The sequence below is a fragment of the Protopterus annectens genome, chromosome 7.part0, assembly GCF_019279795.1.
Source record: "Protopterus annectens isolate FY-2018-M chromosome 7.part0, PAN1.0, whole genome shotgun sequence".
NCBI lineage: Eukaryota > Metazoa > Chordata > Ceratodontiformes > Protopteridae > Protopterus > Protopterus annectens.
Window position 1 is genome coordinate 1,614,147,022 of NC_056739.1, and position 20,459 is coordinate 1,614,167,480.

At 43.2% G+C, this 20,459-nt stretch overlaps 1 protein-coding gene across 1 annotated transcript in view; it reads right to left on the minus strand.

Annotated features, from left to right (window-relative positions):
• LOC122807146 (guanine nucleotide-binding protein G(i) subunit alpha-2-like) overlaps positions 1–18,775 on the minus strand; it is a 692,973-nt gene extending 674,198 nt beyond the window's left edge. Inside the window, exon 1 of the mRNA XM_044078159.1 lies at positions 18,616–18,775. Within this exon, the coding sequence (XP_043934094.1) occupies positions 18,616–18,722 (107 nt within the window). The 5' untranslated portion in view covers positions 18,723–18,775. The remainder of the gene's footprint in view (positions 1–18,615) is intronic.
• Between the last annotated feature and the right edge of the window lie 1,684 nt (positions 18,776–20,459).

The following is a 20,459-nucleotide window of genomic DNA, read 5'->3' on the forward strand; positions in this document are numbered from 1 at the left end:
TGCTTTGCTAGTGCCAAGAAGTACAGAGGAAGTTGTTCTTGTTTTTCTGCAGTTAGGAATGCCATCTGTCTTACTGTGTCCAATTCTGCCCCCAAGAATGTTATTGTCTGGGATGGTACCAGTTTTGACTTTTTTAGATTGACTGTGTATCCCAGGGCTTGTAGTAAGCAAATGACTCTTTGTAAGTCTTGTGTCAGCTTGCTTTTGTTGTCCGCTTGTATCAGGCAGTCGTCCAGGTATGGATAAATTTGGATTCCCTGAAGCCTGCAATGAGCGATTTCTGATGCCAGGCATTTCGTGAACACTCTGGGCGCAGTAGATAAGCCAAAGGGCAATGCTGAGAATTGATAATGCTCTGATCCTGCAAGAAATCTGAGGTATCTTCTGCAAATTGGTCGTATGGGGCGTGCAGGTATGCCTCCTTGAGATCTAGAGTTACCAGCCAATACTCCTTGCCCAGCATGGGAAGAAGTTGGTGTAGGGTCAGCATTTTGAATTTTGGAACGATGATGAATGTGTTTAAAGCGGACAGGTCGAGAATAGGTCTCCAACTGTTCTCTTTTCTTGGTACTAGGAAGAGTCTGGAGTAAAATCCCTTGCCCTGTTCTGTAGGTGGTACCCTTTCCACAGCTCTCATCTTTGTTAATTGAGCTATTTGTTTTAGGGCTTCTGACTTTTGATTTGGTGGCAGGTTTGGCATCCCTCTTTGCTGGTAAGGTGTGGAAATGAAACCTGTAGCCTTGGTCTATAGTTTGCAAAATCCAGTTGTCTCTTGTGATATAGTGCCAGTTTTTTGAAAACAAGGCTAACTTTCCGCCTAAGGGTGCTACCATTTGTTCCCTGGTAGGCGGTGTTAGAGCCAAGTCACTGTGATTGTCCTGTTGCAGTGGCAGTGGTTGTATCTGTGCCTCGTTGGTTATTGCCTTGCCACTGGCGTCCCCTGTAGGCACCTCCTCTGGATTGATTTCTGCCTCTAGAACGTCTATTCCTGCCTCTCTGATATTTAGAGGAGTCTGGAAAGGACCAATTTTTGGAAGGCCAGTTCCTGCTAAACCTTGGGGGCTGTACCTGTAAGAAATCTTTAACTGTTTGTACAGATTTTGCCTTCTCTTCCATTTTCTTCATTACTTGTTGGGCAGGAGAACCAAATAGACTGACCTTGTCCATAGGAGCATCTAATAGCTTTGCTTTAACATGATCCGGCAAGACCTGCTCTTTCAACCATGCATGCCTTCTTATAACTGTGCCAGTCATGGCTGAGCTAAATGAAGCCTCCAGTGCATCATAGCCACATTTTAAAGAATGGTTACTAACCTGCTGAATGTTCTTCACCATTTCTAGAACATATTTCTTATCTAAGGAATCATCAGAGGACAGTTTCTTAGTTAACTGATCAAGCATAAACTCTTGGTATTGGATCATATGAAACTGACAGTTCAAAGCTCTAGCTGAGAGAGTAGCGGAGGTGTATACTTTTTACCCCATCTCTAAGGACCTGGATTCCCTATCAAAGGGAGAGGGTTTTAGCTGAGGTCGAGCTACTGCCTTAGGCCCCTGGGAGATAGTCTCCGGATCTGCAAAGGAGCCTTGTATAAGTGGTGATGAGTGTCCGTACCCTGTAGAACCTGTCGGGCTTAGCAGGGGCTGGAGGTAAAGTATCAGGGCAGTGCAAACATCATTAAATGCATCATCCACAACAGGAAGAACTGGAGGTATTGCTAAGGGCCTATGTTGTGGTAAGTGTAAAAGGTCCTAAGCCTTTTCTTGAATCTGAGAAATCTTGTCCCTGCCATTGGAATTGCTCTGCATGGCATGTAAGGTTTCCCAAAGGAAAATTCCTCTGGTGGAGAGGCAGAAGGAATAGATTCTTCAGCATCAGAATCTTCATAAGTAGAAAGAGGAGCCTCTGGATGGTCTGTAATGTCTGAGTCATCAGAAGAGTCATCTGAGGAGCCTGGCTCAGGGGGCTCTGTTCTAGGTCTCTTTTCCGGTGGTTGTGAGGCCCTGTCTGGGTGAGATTGGGATCCCCTTATTAGAGAGATGAGATCCTCTGCCAGAGTAAGCATTTGTGAACTGGAGCTGGGCCTGTGAGAGGGGGGCTTAACAGGCACTGATTTAGCAGTTTTGGTTGCTTTAGCCCTGGCAAAGGCCTTTATAGACATGGCTGCAGGAGGCCTAGCAGCACCACATGCTGGGGTAGAGACATCCAAAGGGATGGTGTCCGATAACTCTAGAGAAACCACATTAGAAGGCAAAATTTCAGAGGCCGATTCAGCTAGGGTAGAAGGGGCCTCGGTAGTAGGCATGGATTCGGCTGTAGATTGAACCGTTTGCTCGGTTTCGGCCAAAACCGAGACACTCGCGGTTTGCTTTACCGTGGTTTCGGCCGAAACCGCGGACCGCGAGTGTCGGTCCTTTTCTTTGAGTTTAACAATTTGGGAAGTCGGAGGATCCGACGGCATAATGTACGCAAAGTCTGAGCCGAAAAACTGTTCAGCAAACTCCGACCGACGCCTAAGCGTTTGTCGGTTGAAGGAAGCACAGGCTAAACAAGCTGCTACGTCGTGGTCTGGGCCTAAACAAGGTAAGCAGTAAGAGTGGAAATCTTTATGAGGTATTTGTTTCCCACAAGTTAAACAGTTATTTACTTTTTCTGACATCGGCTGAGGCAAGAAAGAGTCCCCAACGGGGTACTTAGCTTTTAGAAGTCTTCGAAGTTGTATTCGGTAGTATTAATCTCTGGATCTGACCGACCAGCACTTGCGAACAGCTTCTGCTTCGGGCGCCACGCGGCAAGAAAGACTGAGGAAAATGGCGTCGGCTGATGCCTTTATACCCGAAGACCAGCAGAGATGACGTCGGGTGAAGTGCGACACCAGCCGAGGCCAGACCCAGACTTTGGAATCCGGCCGACCGAAGGGCTGCCTGACGACAGGACAACCCATTTGTTAGGACTGCAGATGCATCCTTGAAGGACATCCTTGACAAGTGGATGGGAAACAGAAGTATACCCCAGAGATCACTTCAATGGCTCTGCTGGACAGAGGCATAGGGAACTAATCTAAGGGGGTGGCGTAAGCCAGCACATTCCGGCTAGGCTTATAAATGCCTTCAGGCAAATAGCCTAGTACCTACCTATGAAGCTATGAACATCTTCCTCTTGTGGGAAAATGGTCAGCTTCAATTAGATGAGTTTACTGAATACTTTCATCGAACCACAAAATCTAATTCATCTGGATATGGAGTGCTGCTTTCAGGATGTACAAATAGTAAAATGAATAATGATATCCATAAATGTATTTATAAAAAGGAAGTTCAGAAAAATAGATATACTCACAGAAAGAGCATGTACACACTCCAACTTTTTAAAGGCATTGTTAAGAGCCAGTTACTATGCGTTAGTAAGTTGAACACAGATGATATTAAATGTGATGAGCAAATGAATGAACTGTTATACAAGTTTGGGGATAGGGGTTATAAAAGGGAATTACTGGAATAAATAAAGGTACAATTAAGTGATGGGCATAAATCTCCAAAGCACTACTTTGCGCCATGGCATTCAGACCCTGAAGTTTCCACTAAAAGTAGCCCTACCATTACAATTTGTGACAACATATACAAGGAATTTGTAACATGTGAAGAGATAATCATCAAGAATTGGAGGGTATCTGAAAGTATGCCAGAGCTAAGGGAGATAGTGCATGCATGAAAAAATATCCGCTAGTTACAGGACTTGCCCAAGTCTGAAAAGCCGTTTGCATTATAAAGATGCACCTTTAAATACAAAAGTTTTAAGATACAATAAGCTGGGGTTATCCATGCCTTAACTGTGTTAACTTTAACTACATAAGTGAGATTTTTTTGTTCATCCAATAACAAGAAAGTAGTATAATTTTTCCTGCTCAACATGTAATACAATTAACATTGTATATCTTGCTGCCTGTATGATATACACCTCCTTCCATGCTGGGAAGTGTAGTTGTAGATTGAAATACTGGATTACATAGCATCAATTTGCAGTACGTAGTAAAGTTTCTACTAATGCTTTGGCAAAGCATATGATTGATAAAAGGGCTGACCATGAATTAGGCTTTAGGGTCATTCAGATTATGTATAAAATTTGAGAGGTGGGGACATAAGTTGGAAATATGTGAGCTAAACTGGACTTTACGGTTACAAGTTGATGCAGAGCCAGATTTGAATGCTCATGCTAGCAAACTTGTATTAAGAAAAAAACAGATGAGCTTACATTGACATATTTTACAAGTTTTTCAGTATTTAACATATTTTTATATATACTCCTATATTTTTAGTGATCTGTCTATGTAGTTATGAATATTTCTGATATCATGATATGGTTCAGTGTATCTTTTTCATAATTATTTTAAAGGTTTTAACATGTTGAATTATGATACATTTGCTTTAAAAACAGACTTGGGTTGAGTCACATGACCGTATGAAGTTTATAAAATGGAGAGATACTAAGGTACTTTGAAGCACTGAGGAAGGGCGTTTGCTAACCTGAAAGCTTTGCTGCATTTTACTTTGTTGGAATAAAGTTCACTTTCGGGCATTTTCACAGTCAGAACAGAATGGCTAGGACCTGGCTCCCCTTTGTATATTTTGATGTACCACACTACTGACATGTCTGTGTGTGGAAATTGGCCCTAAAAGGCCTACAATGTTAGGAGGACCACCATCACCTTCAAGACATGGATACATAATGGAGGCCTCTTGTTAATCACAAGTCTCTCTGACCTTCTGTCACAAACACTGCTACCTAGCAAGCCCATGGAAGGTGCATCTGTGATAAATTTCACCCAGGGAAGGATAAGAGAAAAAGAACATCTTGCTGAGATTGGGAGAATGAAGTTACCACTGAAGATGCTTCTGGCAAGCTGTGGATAGGTTGAGCCATAGGGTTCTGCAACTTAAACGATTGTCCACTTTAACACACTCGCATAAAGTTTGGCATCATATGTACTACTGCTTCCACAAGTCCCATTACTCTCAAAATGAGGGCCGCTAACAGAGACAGATGCTTCAAAAGCAGTTTGGCAAAGGTCTGAACTGGCACAATCCTCTCAGAAGATAGACCATCATCCAGCTACCAGGTTAAAATTGGCTAAACTACATCATTGTCTTAGACAGCTCCACCTGTGACTTTGTAACATTAACGGAGATGTCCAAGGACACACAACGTTAAAGAAAACTGTCTGTGAATTAAGGACAGTCAAGTTGCAAACATGAGTGAGTTGCTTAGATACGGGAAAACACTTCCTGCTGTTTCAAGTGAGCTGCAACCACTGCCATGCATTTGGTGTACACCTAGGAGGCTGACATGGTATCAAAAGTCAGGGCTCTGAAATGGTGATGGCTGGCCCCAACATGAAGGTGAACATGAAGGTGAGGAACTTCTTGGATGCCCTTGTTAGCTTTATATGAGCACAGACACCCTTGAGATCTAAAGAGCACATCCAATCTCCCCATGAAGATATGGAAGGGCTGATTGGACTGTCAGAACCCACAACTTGGTTCTCCTTATGTACAGATTTAGGCCATCGGGGTCCAATATTGGCCTGGGGTCCTTGATTTTTTTTGATAACTAGAAGAATATGGATTAACTCCATATCCTACCTAGTCTGGTAGGACCTCTTGGCTGGTTCTTTTTGCACTTAGACTGGCCAACTCATCAAGCAGAAATGCTGGAGCCTTTGGAGTCTCTGAAAATGGAATAAGCTGCTTCTCAAAATTACTTCCTGATCCACCTGTCCAGCTTGACGGCCAGCCACATATTCAGATGTGGGGATGCTCGACTCCCAACTACCTCAGGTGGTGAGCAGTCTGACAAGTCTTCACTAAAAGAATCACAGGCCTAAAGCAGATGCCATATGCAGACTGTCTAAAAAAAACTCCAGCTATACTCTGTGGCATATCGTCTACTCAGAGGCGATCTCTGCTTAACATACAAGGCCATGTCAAACCCTGAGCTGTTGGACATGCTCCACTTAAAGAAATCCCAATCCCTCAGAGCCACATGCTCCAGGGATCTAAACCTTGTCATCACAATAAACAAAACATACTGGTGGGATAGGCTCCTGACCCAGAGACTCTCCATACTCTGGAATAGACTTGCCCATACATGTCAAGCAAAGCGCCTCATTGGCCCTCTTCAAAAGGAACCTTGATGACTGGATGGGAAATACAAAATTCACCCCGGGGATCATGTCAGTCGCCCTGCTAGACAGGGGTCCAGATAAGTAAATATTGTGGGAAGAAATATCCAGGGAATTGTTATGGCTAGTCTTGCATAGGCCCTAGGGCCGATAGCCTAGTACCAACCTATGAACCTATAAATGTCCTTTTCTTTACTGTTGCAGTACTCTTTACACAAGGGATTCCCTGCCAAGGGTAGCTCAACGTTCAGCCAGTATAGCAAAGCCTTAGGAACATACAGACATTGTACATCACACATATGCTCCCTGCACAAGGCGTAGGGCATAAAGGTGACGTACGGACGTACATACCTCATAAGTGAAATGTCTCAAGAGGAACAAATATTCCTAGGAAATAGGAGGAACGTGCATCCAGGAGAAAAAGGAAAAGAATTCCAGGTCAGGAAGAAAGAACTGATAGGGCAGAGCAGAAGGCGGAGGAGGGAAGCAGTGAATACTGAAACAGTGAAAAGAAGGATATCTACTGTTATGGTAAGATTTTACACAGCTGTACTATGTCCTTCCATATCACTGCTACAGTACTCTTTATATAAAATAGATTACAAAGGCTCAAGAGGAAACTTGAGAGGAGGAAGGCCTAGAGAAGCCCTCTACAAATCCATGCAGGACAGCTCTGGCACAGCCAGCTCTTGCTGTGGAAACATCCAACTTGTAATGCTTAGTGACGGCATGGACAGAAGTCGAAGTAGCAGCATCGGGGATGGAATTGGTATCCAATCCTTTGAAGAAAAAAAAAAAAAAAAAACACAAGCACAGAAGGAGCGTTCAGACTGATCATCAATAATGGCATTCAGACTTGCAGCAAAAAGTTCTGAATTATGTATATCTGCACATCACCTTTATGCCCTATACCATGTACTGGAAGCATACATGAGATAGTACATCTATATATAGCTAAGGCTTCCAAAAACTGGCCAGACACTAAGCTACCCTTGGCAGGGAATCCCTTGCATACAAGAATACTGCGACAGTAATATGGAAGAACATCTGTCAGTACCCAGTGTGAAAGGCAAGGTCGCCACATTCAGCTTCACCATTCCCGGTGCTGAAACCAGGCCTGGAATAGGATCATGAGAGGTAAAAGAAAAGAACAGTTTTGTACCTACCATAAATGTAGATGTCCGAACAGGATAGCATCTGCAGTCATAACAAATGGGTTGTCCTGTCGTCAGGCAGCCCTTCGGTCGGCCAGATTCCAAAGTCTGGGTCTGGCCTCGGCTGGTGTCGCACTTCACCCGACGTCATCTCTCCTGGTCTTCGGGTATAAAGGCATCAGCCGACGCCATTTTCCTCAGTGGTTCTTGCCCTAGATGCCAGTTGCCCTCTTGGAAAACTAAATTTTGGATAAATGCCAATGTTTCCAAAAAAAATAGTAGGCAAACACAAAAAATAAGCATGTATGTACATATATACAAACAAATAAACATAAGAGATCCCCCCCTAGCTAGCTATTAGGAGGGTAAATACCCTAGGAGTACCACAGAGGGGAAGGAGGGTGGGTAATCCTGACTGCAGATGCTATCCTGTTCGGACATCTACATTTATGGTAGGTACAAAACTGTACTATGTCCTTCAAGGATGCATCTGCAGTCATAACAAATGGGTAGAATACCATAGCCAAACTAGGGGAGGAGGTAGAAGAATTATGGTGTAGTTAGGATCCCTTGCAAGACAGCAGTGGCAAACCCTGCTCGGGATCTAGAATATAGAGGTAAGTTGTAATGCTTGGCAAATGTATGCACGGAGGTCCAAGTAGCCGCCTCAATAATGTCCTTGGTAGCCACTCCTCGTAAGAAAGCTGTGGTAGTGGCTGTAGCCCTTGTAGAGTGAGGTCTTATGTTCTGTGGAATTTGCATTCCATGGTAGGAGTAACAGAATCTTATGCAATTTCCTATCCATTTAGAGATTGTCTGTTTGGAAATTGCTTTTCCTTCCCTTCCTGTTGCATAGGCTACTAAAAGCTGGTCAGTTTTTCTGTTACCTTTGGTTCTGTCCAGGTAGTAGCGTAACTGTCTATGTACATCCAAGGTATGCAGCAGTCTTTCCCCCCTGTTCTGTGGTTTGGGAAAGAAGGTAGGTAGGTGGATTGCCTGGTTTAGAGACACTCTGGATACCACCTTAGGCATAAATGTAGGGTTAGTTCTCATGGACACTCTATCTTGATGGAAGATTAGGAAGGGTTGTACTGCCATTAAGGCCTGTAGTTCCGAAACCCTTCTTGCTGAAGTAATTGCCAGTAGGAAAGCAGTTTTCCATGATAGGTGTTGAAGATCTGCTGTTGCTGCTGGTTCAAATGGAGGGAGTGTCAATTTTTCTAGCACAAAATTCAAGTCCCATGCTGGTAATGGTGGCTTCCTAGGAGGTTTTACATTCTTGATTCCTCTGAGGAACTGCCTGAGTAGAGGATGTGAGAAGACAGGGGGATTGAAGCTGTATTCTGCAGAAATAGCTGATGCATGTATCTTGATGGAGGAGTAGGACAGGCCTGTATGTAGAAGCTCTGCCAAGTACTCCAGGATGTTAGTAATGCCTATCTTTGACATCTTTTCCTCTTTCAGTACTCCAAATGACAAACCTTTTCCATTTTCCTGCATAGTTCCTTCTTGTTGAAGGTCTGCGGGCTTCAAGGATAATGTCTTTCACCCTTTGGGATAAATCTGGGTTAGTTGCTGTTATGTGATGTTCCAGGCAGTCAGTTGCAGAGTTTTTAAGTTTGGATGCATGATGCTGTAGTTGTTCTGAGTTAACATCAAAGGCATCAGGGGCAGTGTCCACGTTCTCCCCCAAGACATGCTCCTCAGCAATGGATACCAGTGTTGTCTTGGCCAATTTGGGGCTATCAGAATTATCCTTGGACGTTCCTCTTTGATTTTCAGTAGTACCTTGTGCATCAAAGGAAGAGGTGGAAATGCATATGCTGTCAGGCCTTTCCAACTGAAGGATAGAGAGTCCACCTTCCATGCTAGTGGGTGGTATGTCCTTGTGCAGAATTTCTTGAGCTGGTGATTGAGTGGGGATGCGAATAGGTCTATTTGTGGCATTCCCCCTTTCTTTGTGATGGCCTTGAAGATGTCCGGGTGTAGCATCCATCCGTGAGCATCCGAGGTAGTTCTGCTTAACATGTCTGCTAGGATGTTTTCTTTTCCCGGTACAAATATTGCCTGTATCTGGATGTTGTAGCTCAGAGCCATATTCCAAAGGTCCAGAGTCATTCTGCATAGGGGGTATGAATGAGTGCCTCCCTGTTTGTTGATGTACCACATGACTGTGGTGTTGTCTGTCCTTATCATTAAATGGCCTTCTTTGAGGAATGGTCTGAAATTCTGTATTGCTAGTTTTACTGCCAGCATTTCTTTTTGATTTATGTGCAGGTGCAGCTGGTCTGGAGTCCATAATCCTTGTATGCATTTGTCCAGCATGTGTGCCCCCCAGCCTAGGTCTGAGGCGTCCATTGTGATGGTTTGGCTTGCTTGAAAGTTGTGGAAGGGCAAGCCTGGGTTTGACTGGCATGCTTGAGCCCACCATAGGAACTCTTGTTTCAGGCATGGGATTAGTGGGATTTCGGTTTCTAAGCTGTGCCTGTGTTGAGACCATAAATTCTTTAGGTACCACTGTAGCTTTCTCATATGCAGTCTGGCATGGGGACCAGGATTATGCATGATGCCATGAAGCCCAAGGCCTGCAGTACTTTTCTTGCTGTTAGTTTGTTCTGCTTTGTTAATGCCAAGAAGTAAAGAGGGAGTTGTTCTTGTTTTTCTGCAGTTAGGAATGCCATCTGTTTTACTGTGTCCAATTCCGCACCCAAGAATGTTCTTGTTTGGGATGGTATCAGTCTTGACTTTTTAAATTGACTGTGTATCCCAGGGCTTGTAGTAAGCAAATGACTCTTTGTAAGTCTTTTGTCAGCTTGCTTTTGTTGTCCGCTTGTATCAGGCAGTCGTCCAGGTATGGATAAATTTGGATTCCCTGTAGCCTGCAATGAGCGATTACTGATGCCAGGCATTTTGTGAATACTCTGGGCGCAGTAGATAAGCCAAAGGGCAATGCTGAGAATTGATAATGCTCTGATCCTGCAAGAAATCTGAGGTATCTTCTGCAATTTGGTCGTATGGGGATGTGCAGGTATGCCTCCTTGAGATCTAGAGTTACCAGCCAACACTCCTTGCCCAGCATGGGAAGAAGTTGCTGTAGGGTCAGCATTTTGAATTTTGGGACAATGATGAATGTGTTTAAGACGGACAGGTCGAGAATAGGTCTCCAACTTTTCTCTTTTCTTGGTACTAGGAAGAGTCTGGAGTAGAATCCTTTGCCCTGTTCTGTTAGTGGTACTCTTTCCACAGCTCTCATCTTTGTTAATTGAGCTATCTGTTTTAGAGCTTCTGTTTTTTGATTTGGAGGTAGGTTTGGCATTCCTCTTTTTACTGGTAAGGTGTGGAAGTGAAACCTGTAGCCTTGGTCTATGGTCTGCAAAATCCACTTGTCTTTTGTGATAGTGCCAATTTTTTGAAAATAAGGCTAACTTTCCGCCTAAAGGTGCTGCTATTTGTTCCCTGGTAGGCGGTGTCAGAGCCAAGTCACTGTGATTGTCCTGTTGCAGTGGCAGTGGTTGTGTCGGTGCCTCGCTGGTTATTGCCTTGCCACTGGCGTCCTCTTGTAGGCACCTCCTCTGGATTGATTTCTGCCTCTGGCACGTCTATTCCTGCCTCTCAGATTTTGAGGAGTCTGGAAAGGACCAATTTTTGGAAGGCCAGTTCCTGCTAAACCTTGGGGGCTGAACCTGTAAGAAATCCTTAACTGTTTGTACAGATTTTGCCTTCTCTTCCATTTTCTTCATTACTTGCTGAGCAGGAGTACCAAATAGACTGGCCTTATCCATAGGAGCATCTAACAGCTTTGCTTTAACATGATCCGGCAAGACCTGTTCTTTCAACCATGCATGCCTTCTTATAACTGTGCCAGTCATGGCTGATCTAAATGAAGCCTCCAGTGCATCATAGCCACATTTTAAAGAATGGTTACTAACCTGCTGAATGTTATTCACCATTTCTAAAACATATTTCTTATCTAAGGAGTCAACAGAGGACAGTTTCTTAGTTAACTGATCAAGCATAAACTCTTGGTATTGGATCATATGAAACTGACAGTTCAAAGCTCTAGCTGAGAGAGTAGCAGAGGTGTAAACTTTTTCCCCATCTCTAAGGACCTGGATTCCCTTTCAGAAGGAAGAGGGTTTTGCTGAGGTCGAAGCTACTGCCTTAGGCCCCTGGGAGATAGTCTCAGGATCTGCAAGTGGGGCCTTGTATAGGTGGTGATGAGTGTCTGGTACCCTGTAAAACCTATCTGGTTTGGCAGGGGCTGGAGGTAAAGTATCAGGAGCAGTGCAAACATCATTAAATGCATCATCCACAACAGGCAGAACTGGAGGTATAGCTAAGGGCCTATGTTGTGGTAAGTGTAGAAAGGTCCCTTTTCTGGAGGCTGAGAGGCCCTGTCTGGGTGCGATTGGGATCCCTAATTAAAGAGATGAGATCCTCTGCCAAAGTAAGCATTTGTGAACTGGAACTGGGCCTGTGTGAGGGGGGCTTAACAGGCACAGATTTAGCAGTTTTGGCTGCTTTAGCCCTGGCAAAGGCCTTAATAGACATGGCTGCAGGAGGCCTAGCAGCACCACGTGCTGGGGTAGAGACATCCAAAGGGATGGTGTCTGATAATTCAATAGGAACCACATTAGTAGGCAAAACTTCAGAGGCCGATTCAACTAGGGTAACAGGAGCCTCGGTAGTAGTCATGGATTCGGCTGAAGATTGACCCGTTTGCTCGGTTTCGGCTGAAACCGAGATGCTCGCGGTTTGCTTAACTGTGGTTTCGGCCGAAACCGCGGACCGCGAGTGTCGGTCTTTTTCTTTGCGTTTTTTAACAATTTGAGTAGTCGGAGGATCCGACGGCATAATGTACGCAAAATCTGAGCCGAAAAACTGTTCAACAAACTCCGACCGACGCCTAAGCGTTCGTCGGTTGAAGGAAGCACAGGCTAAACAGGCTGCTACGTCGTGGTCTGGGCCTAAACAAGGTAAGCAGTAAGAGTGGAAATCCTTATGAGGTATTTGTTTCCCACAAGTTAAACAATTATTTACTTTTTCTGACATCGGCTGAGGCAAGAAAGAGTCCCCAAAGGGGTACTTAGCTTTTTAGAAGTCTTCGAAGTAGTATTCGGTAGTAGTAATCTCTGGATCTGACCGACCGGCACTTGCGAACAGCTTCTGCTTGGCGCCACGCGGCAAGAAAGACTGAGGAAAATGGCGTCGGCTGATGCCTTTATACCCGAAGACCAGGAAAGATGACGTTGGGTGAAGTGCGACACCAGCCGAGGCCAGACCCAGACTTTGGAATCTGGCCGACCGAAGGGCTGCCTGACGACAGGACAACCCATTTGTTATGACTGCAGATGCATCCTTGAAGAACATCAAGTCTTTCACTGGAAAGAGGAGAACAGAGGTCACAAATTTCAATCTAGGCCTTGAACAAGGTCATCATCAGTCTTTCCCTATCAAGATGAACAGTGAGACCATCAACCTAAATAACCATACTCGCATAGCTCACGAAGATTTGGAATCAAGGTATAGAGAAAGCTCCTGCTCTGTAGAAAATCTACCGGCTCTTCTTGAGGTGGGCTTGGGAAAAAATAAATCTCCATCTTTGAGAGCCAAGATGGAGATCTCTGAACTGGTTAGTGAGGTGGCAAAACCCTAGTGTGCATCAGGTCTTTCCTCAACATCTTAGGAAAAGGCTCATATTCATTCCAGAGTCTAACCTCCTTGAGTCTTATCTTCTTTATGCTGCGTCACTTGTTCTGTCACATGACATCACTAAACGTTTATAGTACACTGAATAGTTACAGAACTATAAATAAGAAAAAAAGTTCAAAACATCTTAGTGGGAGATTCACTATTAACATATGAATTAAAAAAATCTAGTAAACAACTTTCATTAATAACCAAAACAGCAAAAGGGTTGGGTTGGGGGTAGTTTCACTGCTACAGTGACCTTTCTCAAGGATCTACTGCTATGGTTTGTATCTCACACAAGGTCCTGCCTTGTTTTGGGAAGGACCACTGCAGCAGTAAATCATAGCAATTATGCAAAATTCCGAGCACTACATAATCTACAGGAAAAAGAGTTACATGATACCTGCAAACAAAATAAGAAAGGAAATCAAGGAAAAGAAAACGGGGAATCCCACAATTACAGTAGCAGATACAAAGCAAGTTATGTGACATTTCACTATAAATGAAGTTATATACTTAAAATAATAGACAGTGTGAGGATTTACCATAATGGTAGCTATTTCAGTAGTATCACTGCTACTATACCATTTAAAGTATATGAAAATCAGCCACAGACTATCTACCTGGCTGGCCCAAATCCCAGCACTCTTCATGTATTAAGGTACAGGCCATCACTTCCCAACTGTGGGGACACAGCCCAAGTATCCCATATAAAAGGGGCAGTGGCCTGCTCTATCCTCTTTTTTTGCCAACAAAAAATTCATGGTGGCCATGTCCTGTGAATGGACGATCCAATTCTATTCGTTTTTCATGAAATCTCTCCACTTCATATCTTCTTTCTCCAGTTACATCATGCCGTCTCTGTGCGCCCGTCTCTCTGTGCGCCCGTCTCTCTGTGCGCCCGTCTCTGCGCCCGTCTCTCTGTGCGCCCGTCTCTCTGTGCGCCCGTCTCTCTGTGCGCCCGTCTCTCTGTGCGCCCGTCTCTCTGTGCGCCCGTCTCTCTGTGCGCCCGTCTCTCTGTGCGAAGTCATTCTCACAGTAGGATTAACAACACATGAGAAAGACCCCCCCACACTGCACCACGAAGCTGAGAAGTGGGGGGGGGGGGTGGATGTGGGAATACTACTACCAGCATCTGACTACCAGATTATGATCTTTTGCTTCCCTATTTGCTTATAAACCACAATGTTGTCCATGCTGAGCAGCAGGAAACCTTGTTTCCACTGGCTTTCGGGGGGGTCCTTGAGGACTAAAACAAGCCTAACTGTTGATATTCAGACCCATTTGAAAAAGGGACAAAATCCCTGAGCTGGGAAGGTTCCCATGTGGATGCCCATGCAAACTCTAAGGCTCCTGTTGTCAGAGAAAGGGTAGCCCCAAGTAAAGAAAATGGTCTCATTCCTGTACATGTGACCCACCCACCACATCAAATCACTCTCAATTTATGGTAACACTGGAAGCTCAATGTCCAGAGATTGCGATTGCTAGGTCCTAAAGGCACTCGGGAACCACTACACTTTTTGGAGGTGCAATCATCTTGAGCAACCATGAAAACAGTTGAAGCCATGCAGCCCAAGGCCATCAAGATGTGCCTGACCATCAAGTGAAATATCCTAGGATGACAAAATTCTCTTTCAGGAGGATCATGCACCTCCACTGCATTTAGGTTTGTTCTCAGGTGGCTACTGATCCTGCCCGCAGTAAAGCTCGATTCAAGGAGCATGACTGGGAACCCCAGCAAGCAGTCTATGGTCATTCTGAAATTGTCCAAGATTTGGCAATGAAACTTGGCATACAACTGAGTCGTCCAAGTACAGGTATATGTGGACTCCTTTTCAGTCCAGGGAAGGCTACCACTGGACCCAGGCACTTTATGAATACTATGGGCACAGTAGAGTGCCCAAATATGTAAAAACTTGGCAATGCTGGCATCCAACTCTGAATCTTATAAGTTTCCTGTGGTCCTTGTCAACAGATACAAGCAAGTATATTTCAGACAAATATTATCAAGGCCTGGAGGAGGAAAAAAACAGAATTGATGATGGAAGTTGAGCATCTTGAATATGGGTACTCCACAGAATAAATTAACTAAGCCGCAGTGGTACAGCGGTAGCCTTGTTGCCTCACAGCAAGAGGTTCTCCTGTTCGCTTCTCGGCTGGAGTGCCTTCTGTGTGGAGTCTGCATGTCCTCCCTGCGCTAGAGTGGCCTTCGTAAGACATGCGTGAATGGGTGTGCTTTTGCTGAAGGTTGGGCGTCGGGCTCGCAACTCGGCACCATAAAATAATCTACTGCCAATAATTAGTGGACCGGAGTTACGCGGTGGCAACCCCTAACCAGGAAAAGCCGAAGACACAAATTAATTCTACACAAGACTATAACCTGTCTTTAAAGTCAGTCTTTTCTGAAGACTAGAAACAGGTGAGTAAAAACCCTACCTTCTTCTCACTCTGGAATATGTTCTGTTATCTGCTTATCTAGCAACTGCTGAACGGACCATGCCAGGTGTAGCTACTCTTCTGGTACCAAGGGAAACTGGAAGAAAGGTAGAATTGACTAAAAATTGTATTCTGTACTTCCATAATGCTCAACATCCAGGCTGTCATAGGTTATCTTCACAAAGTCTTTACAAAACAGTTCAATCTGCCTCCCAAATGGGCCAAGTGTGGGAAATGGAAAATAATCAAAATCACAAATATTCAGAGGCTGTGGGCAAATCTTCTCTACCCTGCCTCATCATTTTATTTTGTCTTGTTACACAACATCCATTTCTTTAAGTTCCTTGCTTTCATCTGCTGGTCCTTGGGTTGCCATCTGATGACAGGACCAGCCTTGGAAGGATAATTTCTGCTACACTAAGGAATCAGAATGAAAAATCTGTTTCATGATCTGCACGACATTGCCTTTTTCCTTCAAATTTTTCTAAAAATAACTCCTGTAAAGGTTTCCCAAACAAAGACTCCCTTGTCTTAAAAGGCATTTAAAAAAAAATTCCATTGATGTCAGGTAATATATGGGTTCTACACCATGCATGTCATCTAATGACTGACCCAGCTGCAGCTACTTTAGAGGCTGCATCCACTGAATTGTAACTGTACAGTCATACGCTTCCTGACACTTTGGGAAAGCTAAACATGTTTCTGGATCCACAGCTTCAGTGAGACATCTTGAAATTCTGCTGTCAAGTCTTCTATGTGAGCCAGAATTCTAGTAATTTACTTAATAATGTGCTTCTGGTAATTTATTACCCTAAATGCTAGGGCAACCAAAGTACAAATGTTTTTACAGAACATCTACCTAGGACCCTGCTCTCTCAATCATTTGAGAATATGTTCAGGCCTAGTACTGCTTTACCACCCATGTGCACCCCGGGGGGGGGGGGGGGAGACGCTCTCCTATTGGGTTTATGTAGAAAAGTGGTAGAACAATGTCCATCTTTAGTTCTGCTTGTTGCTGGTACACCACCTGTTCTCCATCAAGCAGCAGTCATGCCATGGGATGAACTGCTTCAGTCCACTGATACAGACAACAGCATCTCACTCCCATCCCCCACTGAAGTAGACTTTAGTGACAGACTTGCTGGGCAAACCAAGTCACTGCATTCAGAGGACTAGACCATTAATCTTCATGCCATGTAGCAAACTAGTAAACCAAGTAATTGTCAGTACTATAATGTAATTAGACTTTCTTTTGGAAAAAAAAATCCTTTCAAGTTTACTGAAATGAAAATACAACTGTTTTAATTTTTAACTACTGCAAAGTTCTTAGTCTAATATAATCCTCCCTGTATTTACATCTATCCATCCAATACTGACTGGCAGCATCAGACCTCTTACACTGTTGCCTCACAGCAAGTGATTCTCCAATTCAGTTCTCAGCTGAGTTGTCTAATGTGCAGACTGTTTCCAGAGTTCTTACAAAATTTCATTGGGTACTCCAGTTCTTCCCACATCTCAAATACGTGGAAAGTGGACTGAAGACTAACCTGTCTCTAAATGCACAGGCACTGTGTGGGTGGGTGGTAAGTAAGAAAGGCTTGACAATATCTGCCTCTCATCTTCTAGGGAACTGCAGGTGATGGTGACCATCCCTGTACCTATAAAAACACATCAAAAAATGTCTCCAAATCCAATATCAAAACCATCAGACATTGATTAATACTACTAACCCATTTTGTAAAATGAACACATCCATCTATTTTCCGTCTCCCCAATTCTACTTCTATGATCCTTCACCAAACACTTAACTGGTCCTCAGGCCCTTGTTAACATTAATCTGCAACAATCTGTTTTTTCCGGTATAAAATTAACTCATCAAATAGAAAACACATCTAACAAAAAATTTTATTTTTAATTTCTTTCACACTGTGGTATATAATACTGTACATCTCTAAAGTGTAAAATTCTCCTGTGATTATAATGTACAACTTCTGCACTCTGCTCACACTGCATTATACGAAACAGTGCTAAGTGAACACTTCAAAATGTTAAACTGTTAATGTTTACTAGCACCCTTCTAAGCTTTAAGTACCTGACCGTATATATTATTACAGTCTCAGACACCTTAAACTGTTTTTCTCATTTAATATTCAGTGCAAATTCTCATCTTCACCCCAGTAGTGACTAGAGAGTCTCTATGGACCAGCTTTATCCATCTGTTTAACAAGCTAAACAGAAGGTGCACTGCATACATTTTTTTCTTAAAATATTTTAGCTGTAAAAAAAATCTGTCGAAATCTGTGGTGTGTGTAACCTACTCTGTGTCATCACTTGATCAAGCTCTGCAGAGGAAATGCTTAGAACTGAAGAACAAGTGTGTAGGCAACTCACCAAGTTTCAAATATGAATTTGCAAAGTTCTTTATCTAATGGAATATATTTCTAAGAGTATAATAGCTGTGTGGAGACTTTGTTCACAATGACCCATGCTGCTTAATTTCAGCAAACCACCTACAAACATGACTGTGAATATATTTAGTACAATTGGGCAGCTGTCTGCCATATGTACTCATTTTTGGTGCACTGGACAAAGGAGTGGCCTTCCTCTCAATCTGTTCCAGATGAATGACAATGACAACCCACTTTCTGACCAAAAGAAAAAAAACATCTGAACACAGTCAAATATATTCTAGGTTAACTGAAAAATAACCTAACAAAAATAATAATATTGTAATAGTAATACTTATTTGTTAACCAGGTGGGCCCACTGGACACAATACTTTTACAGGGATGGCCCAGAAGAAACATCTGATAAATGACTTGATCAAGGTCACAAACACCATGTACCACAGGGACTATAATTCACAGCCTTAACACTCTGCACCAACTGCTAGACTGCCTATCCTCCGCAAAAAAAAAAACAATACTACATTTTTGACAAATATTTTACGTAACTTAACTTTAATACATGAAAAACATTAGTAGAGTTAGTCATTTGTACACAGACCATTTCTCTGAACTTTACTGAAGCATTTAACATACCAAACGCTTATGACTCCAATAAAATATAACAATGTTGAATCAATAACAATGCGGCACAAATGATTTATCTTAGCACACAAGTTCAAACTATCTGAACTAGTCAGCAAAAAGACTTACTAGGCAGCAGAGTCATTCAGCTGATATTCTCTGGAACGACTGAAACACGCCTGAACACCTCCATCAGTCCATAATCTTCTGATCACATTGGCTAGATCATCTGGCATTATCCCCTGTTCTTCTGCTGTAGAAGACAGTGCAAAGAGCTGGCGAGCATCATCCTGCAGAAAAGAAAAAGTACAGTTTTGTACCTACCATAAATGTAGATGTCCGAGAGGAATGCATCTGCAGTCCTTACAAATGGGTTGTCCTGTCGTCAGGCAGCCCTTCTGTCGGATTCAAAGTCTGGGTCTGGCTTGCTGTGTCGCACTTCACCCAACGTCATTGCGGCAGTTATTCGGGTATAAAGGCATCAGCCGACGCCATTTTCCTCAGTGTTTCTTGCCGCGTGGCGCCCGAAGCACTCTGGATCTGACCGACCGGCACTTGCGAACAGCTTCTGCTTCGGGCGCCACGCGGCAAGAAAGACTGAGGAAAATGGCGTGGGCTGATGCCTTTATACCCGAATAACTGCCGCAATGACGTCGGGTGAAGTGCGACACCAGCCGAAGCCAGACCCAGACTTTGGAATCCGGCCGACCGAAGGGCTGCCTGACGACAGGACAACCCATTTGTAAGGACTGCAGATGCATCCTTGAAGGACATCAGCACTATCAAAGCAAGTCTATATGCACTGAAATGAAAAGGACAACAGTAAAAAAAAAAAAAATTGTCAAAAAATAAGTCTAAAGTGTCCACGATTCAACAACACACTTCACACTTTTTTTTTTGGTTTCTATTACCAGTTACAGCCTATAGCCTTCCACTTATCTAGACTGCTGACTGACAAATATAGTAATATTAGTATGTATTTTACACCCTCCAAACCACTCTACAAGTTAATGCACCACCATCATCATCAGTTAACTGCTCTCAAAATAACTGCAGCTAATGTCAATTACTGTTAATTCTTGAATTTTTCCATTTAGAAATCAAACACATACAGAAGGTGATTAGAACAGTGACACAAAGAATGACTAGGACTGCAGAAAGGACAAGGAGCTGAAAAGTTCCTCAGTCTTTATGGTCAAATTTTCCCACTCCCAGCACCACTATCAAGGAGCCTTTCATAAAAAGGTCAGATTTTAGCCAGAGTGAAAGAAAATTAAACATGTCTGAAAACTCAAACATGGCTAGATATAAACAAGAGAATAAATAAAAATCTTCCTTAATAGTCTAAACCTGCAATTCCACAAGTGTCCAACAAACAAAATGGTGTTCAGCACACACTTCAAATAAAAAGGATGAAGGTTCATAAAACTAGACAAAATATTAAATTCTCAAAAGGAGATTCACCTTGTTCTCTGAATGTCATCTGCTTGTGAGAAAGATGAAAACTATACCAAAATTTAGGGGAGGATCAGGATAGTTTTGGGAAAAAAAATTACTGTAACAAAAACGTAGTTAAACTACTAACCAAGACTATCCTTCAAACAGTACATCAAATCATTTACTTTACTGAACAATAGTGGAAAATTACTCCGCTTTGATCATATTTGTGTAGCAACATCTTCCAAATGTTGCTTCTCCTTCAGTGATGACGATATTTTGAAGTATTCTGGTCAGCATTACTCCATTTGTTCTGGCTTCAAATACTGTACAGCAGTGTTGCAATTTACCTAAATTATTAGGCTGCAACAGAAGGCTGCTTCAGCACAGAAATGTCAGGAGATAAGACTTTCTTCCACTCCCTTTATTTTCAACAAGAATGGATTAAGAATGTTTTTTGGACTAGCTACATCAAGTAGCTGAATGCTGGCCACATTCTTGCAAGTTCTATACAACACCAAGGCTGTAGTGTGTTG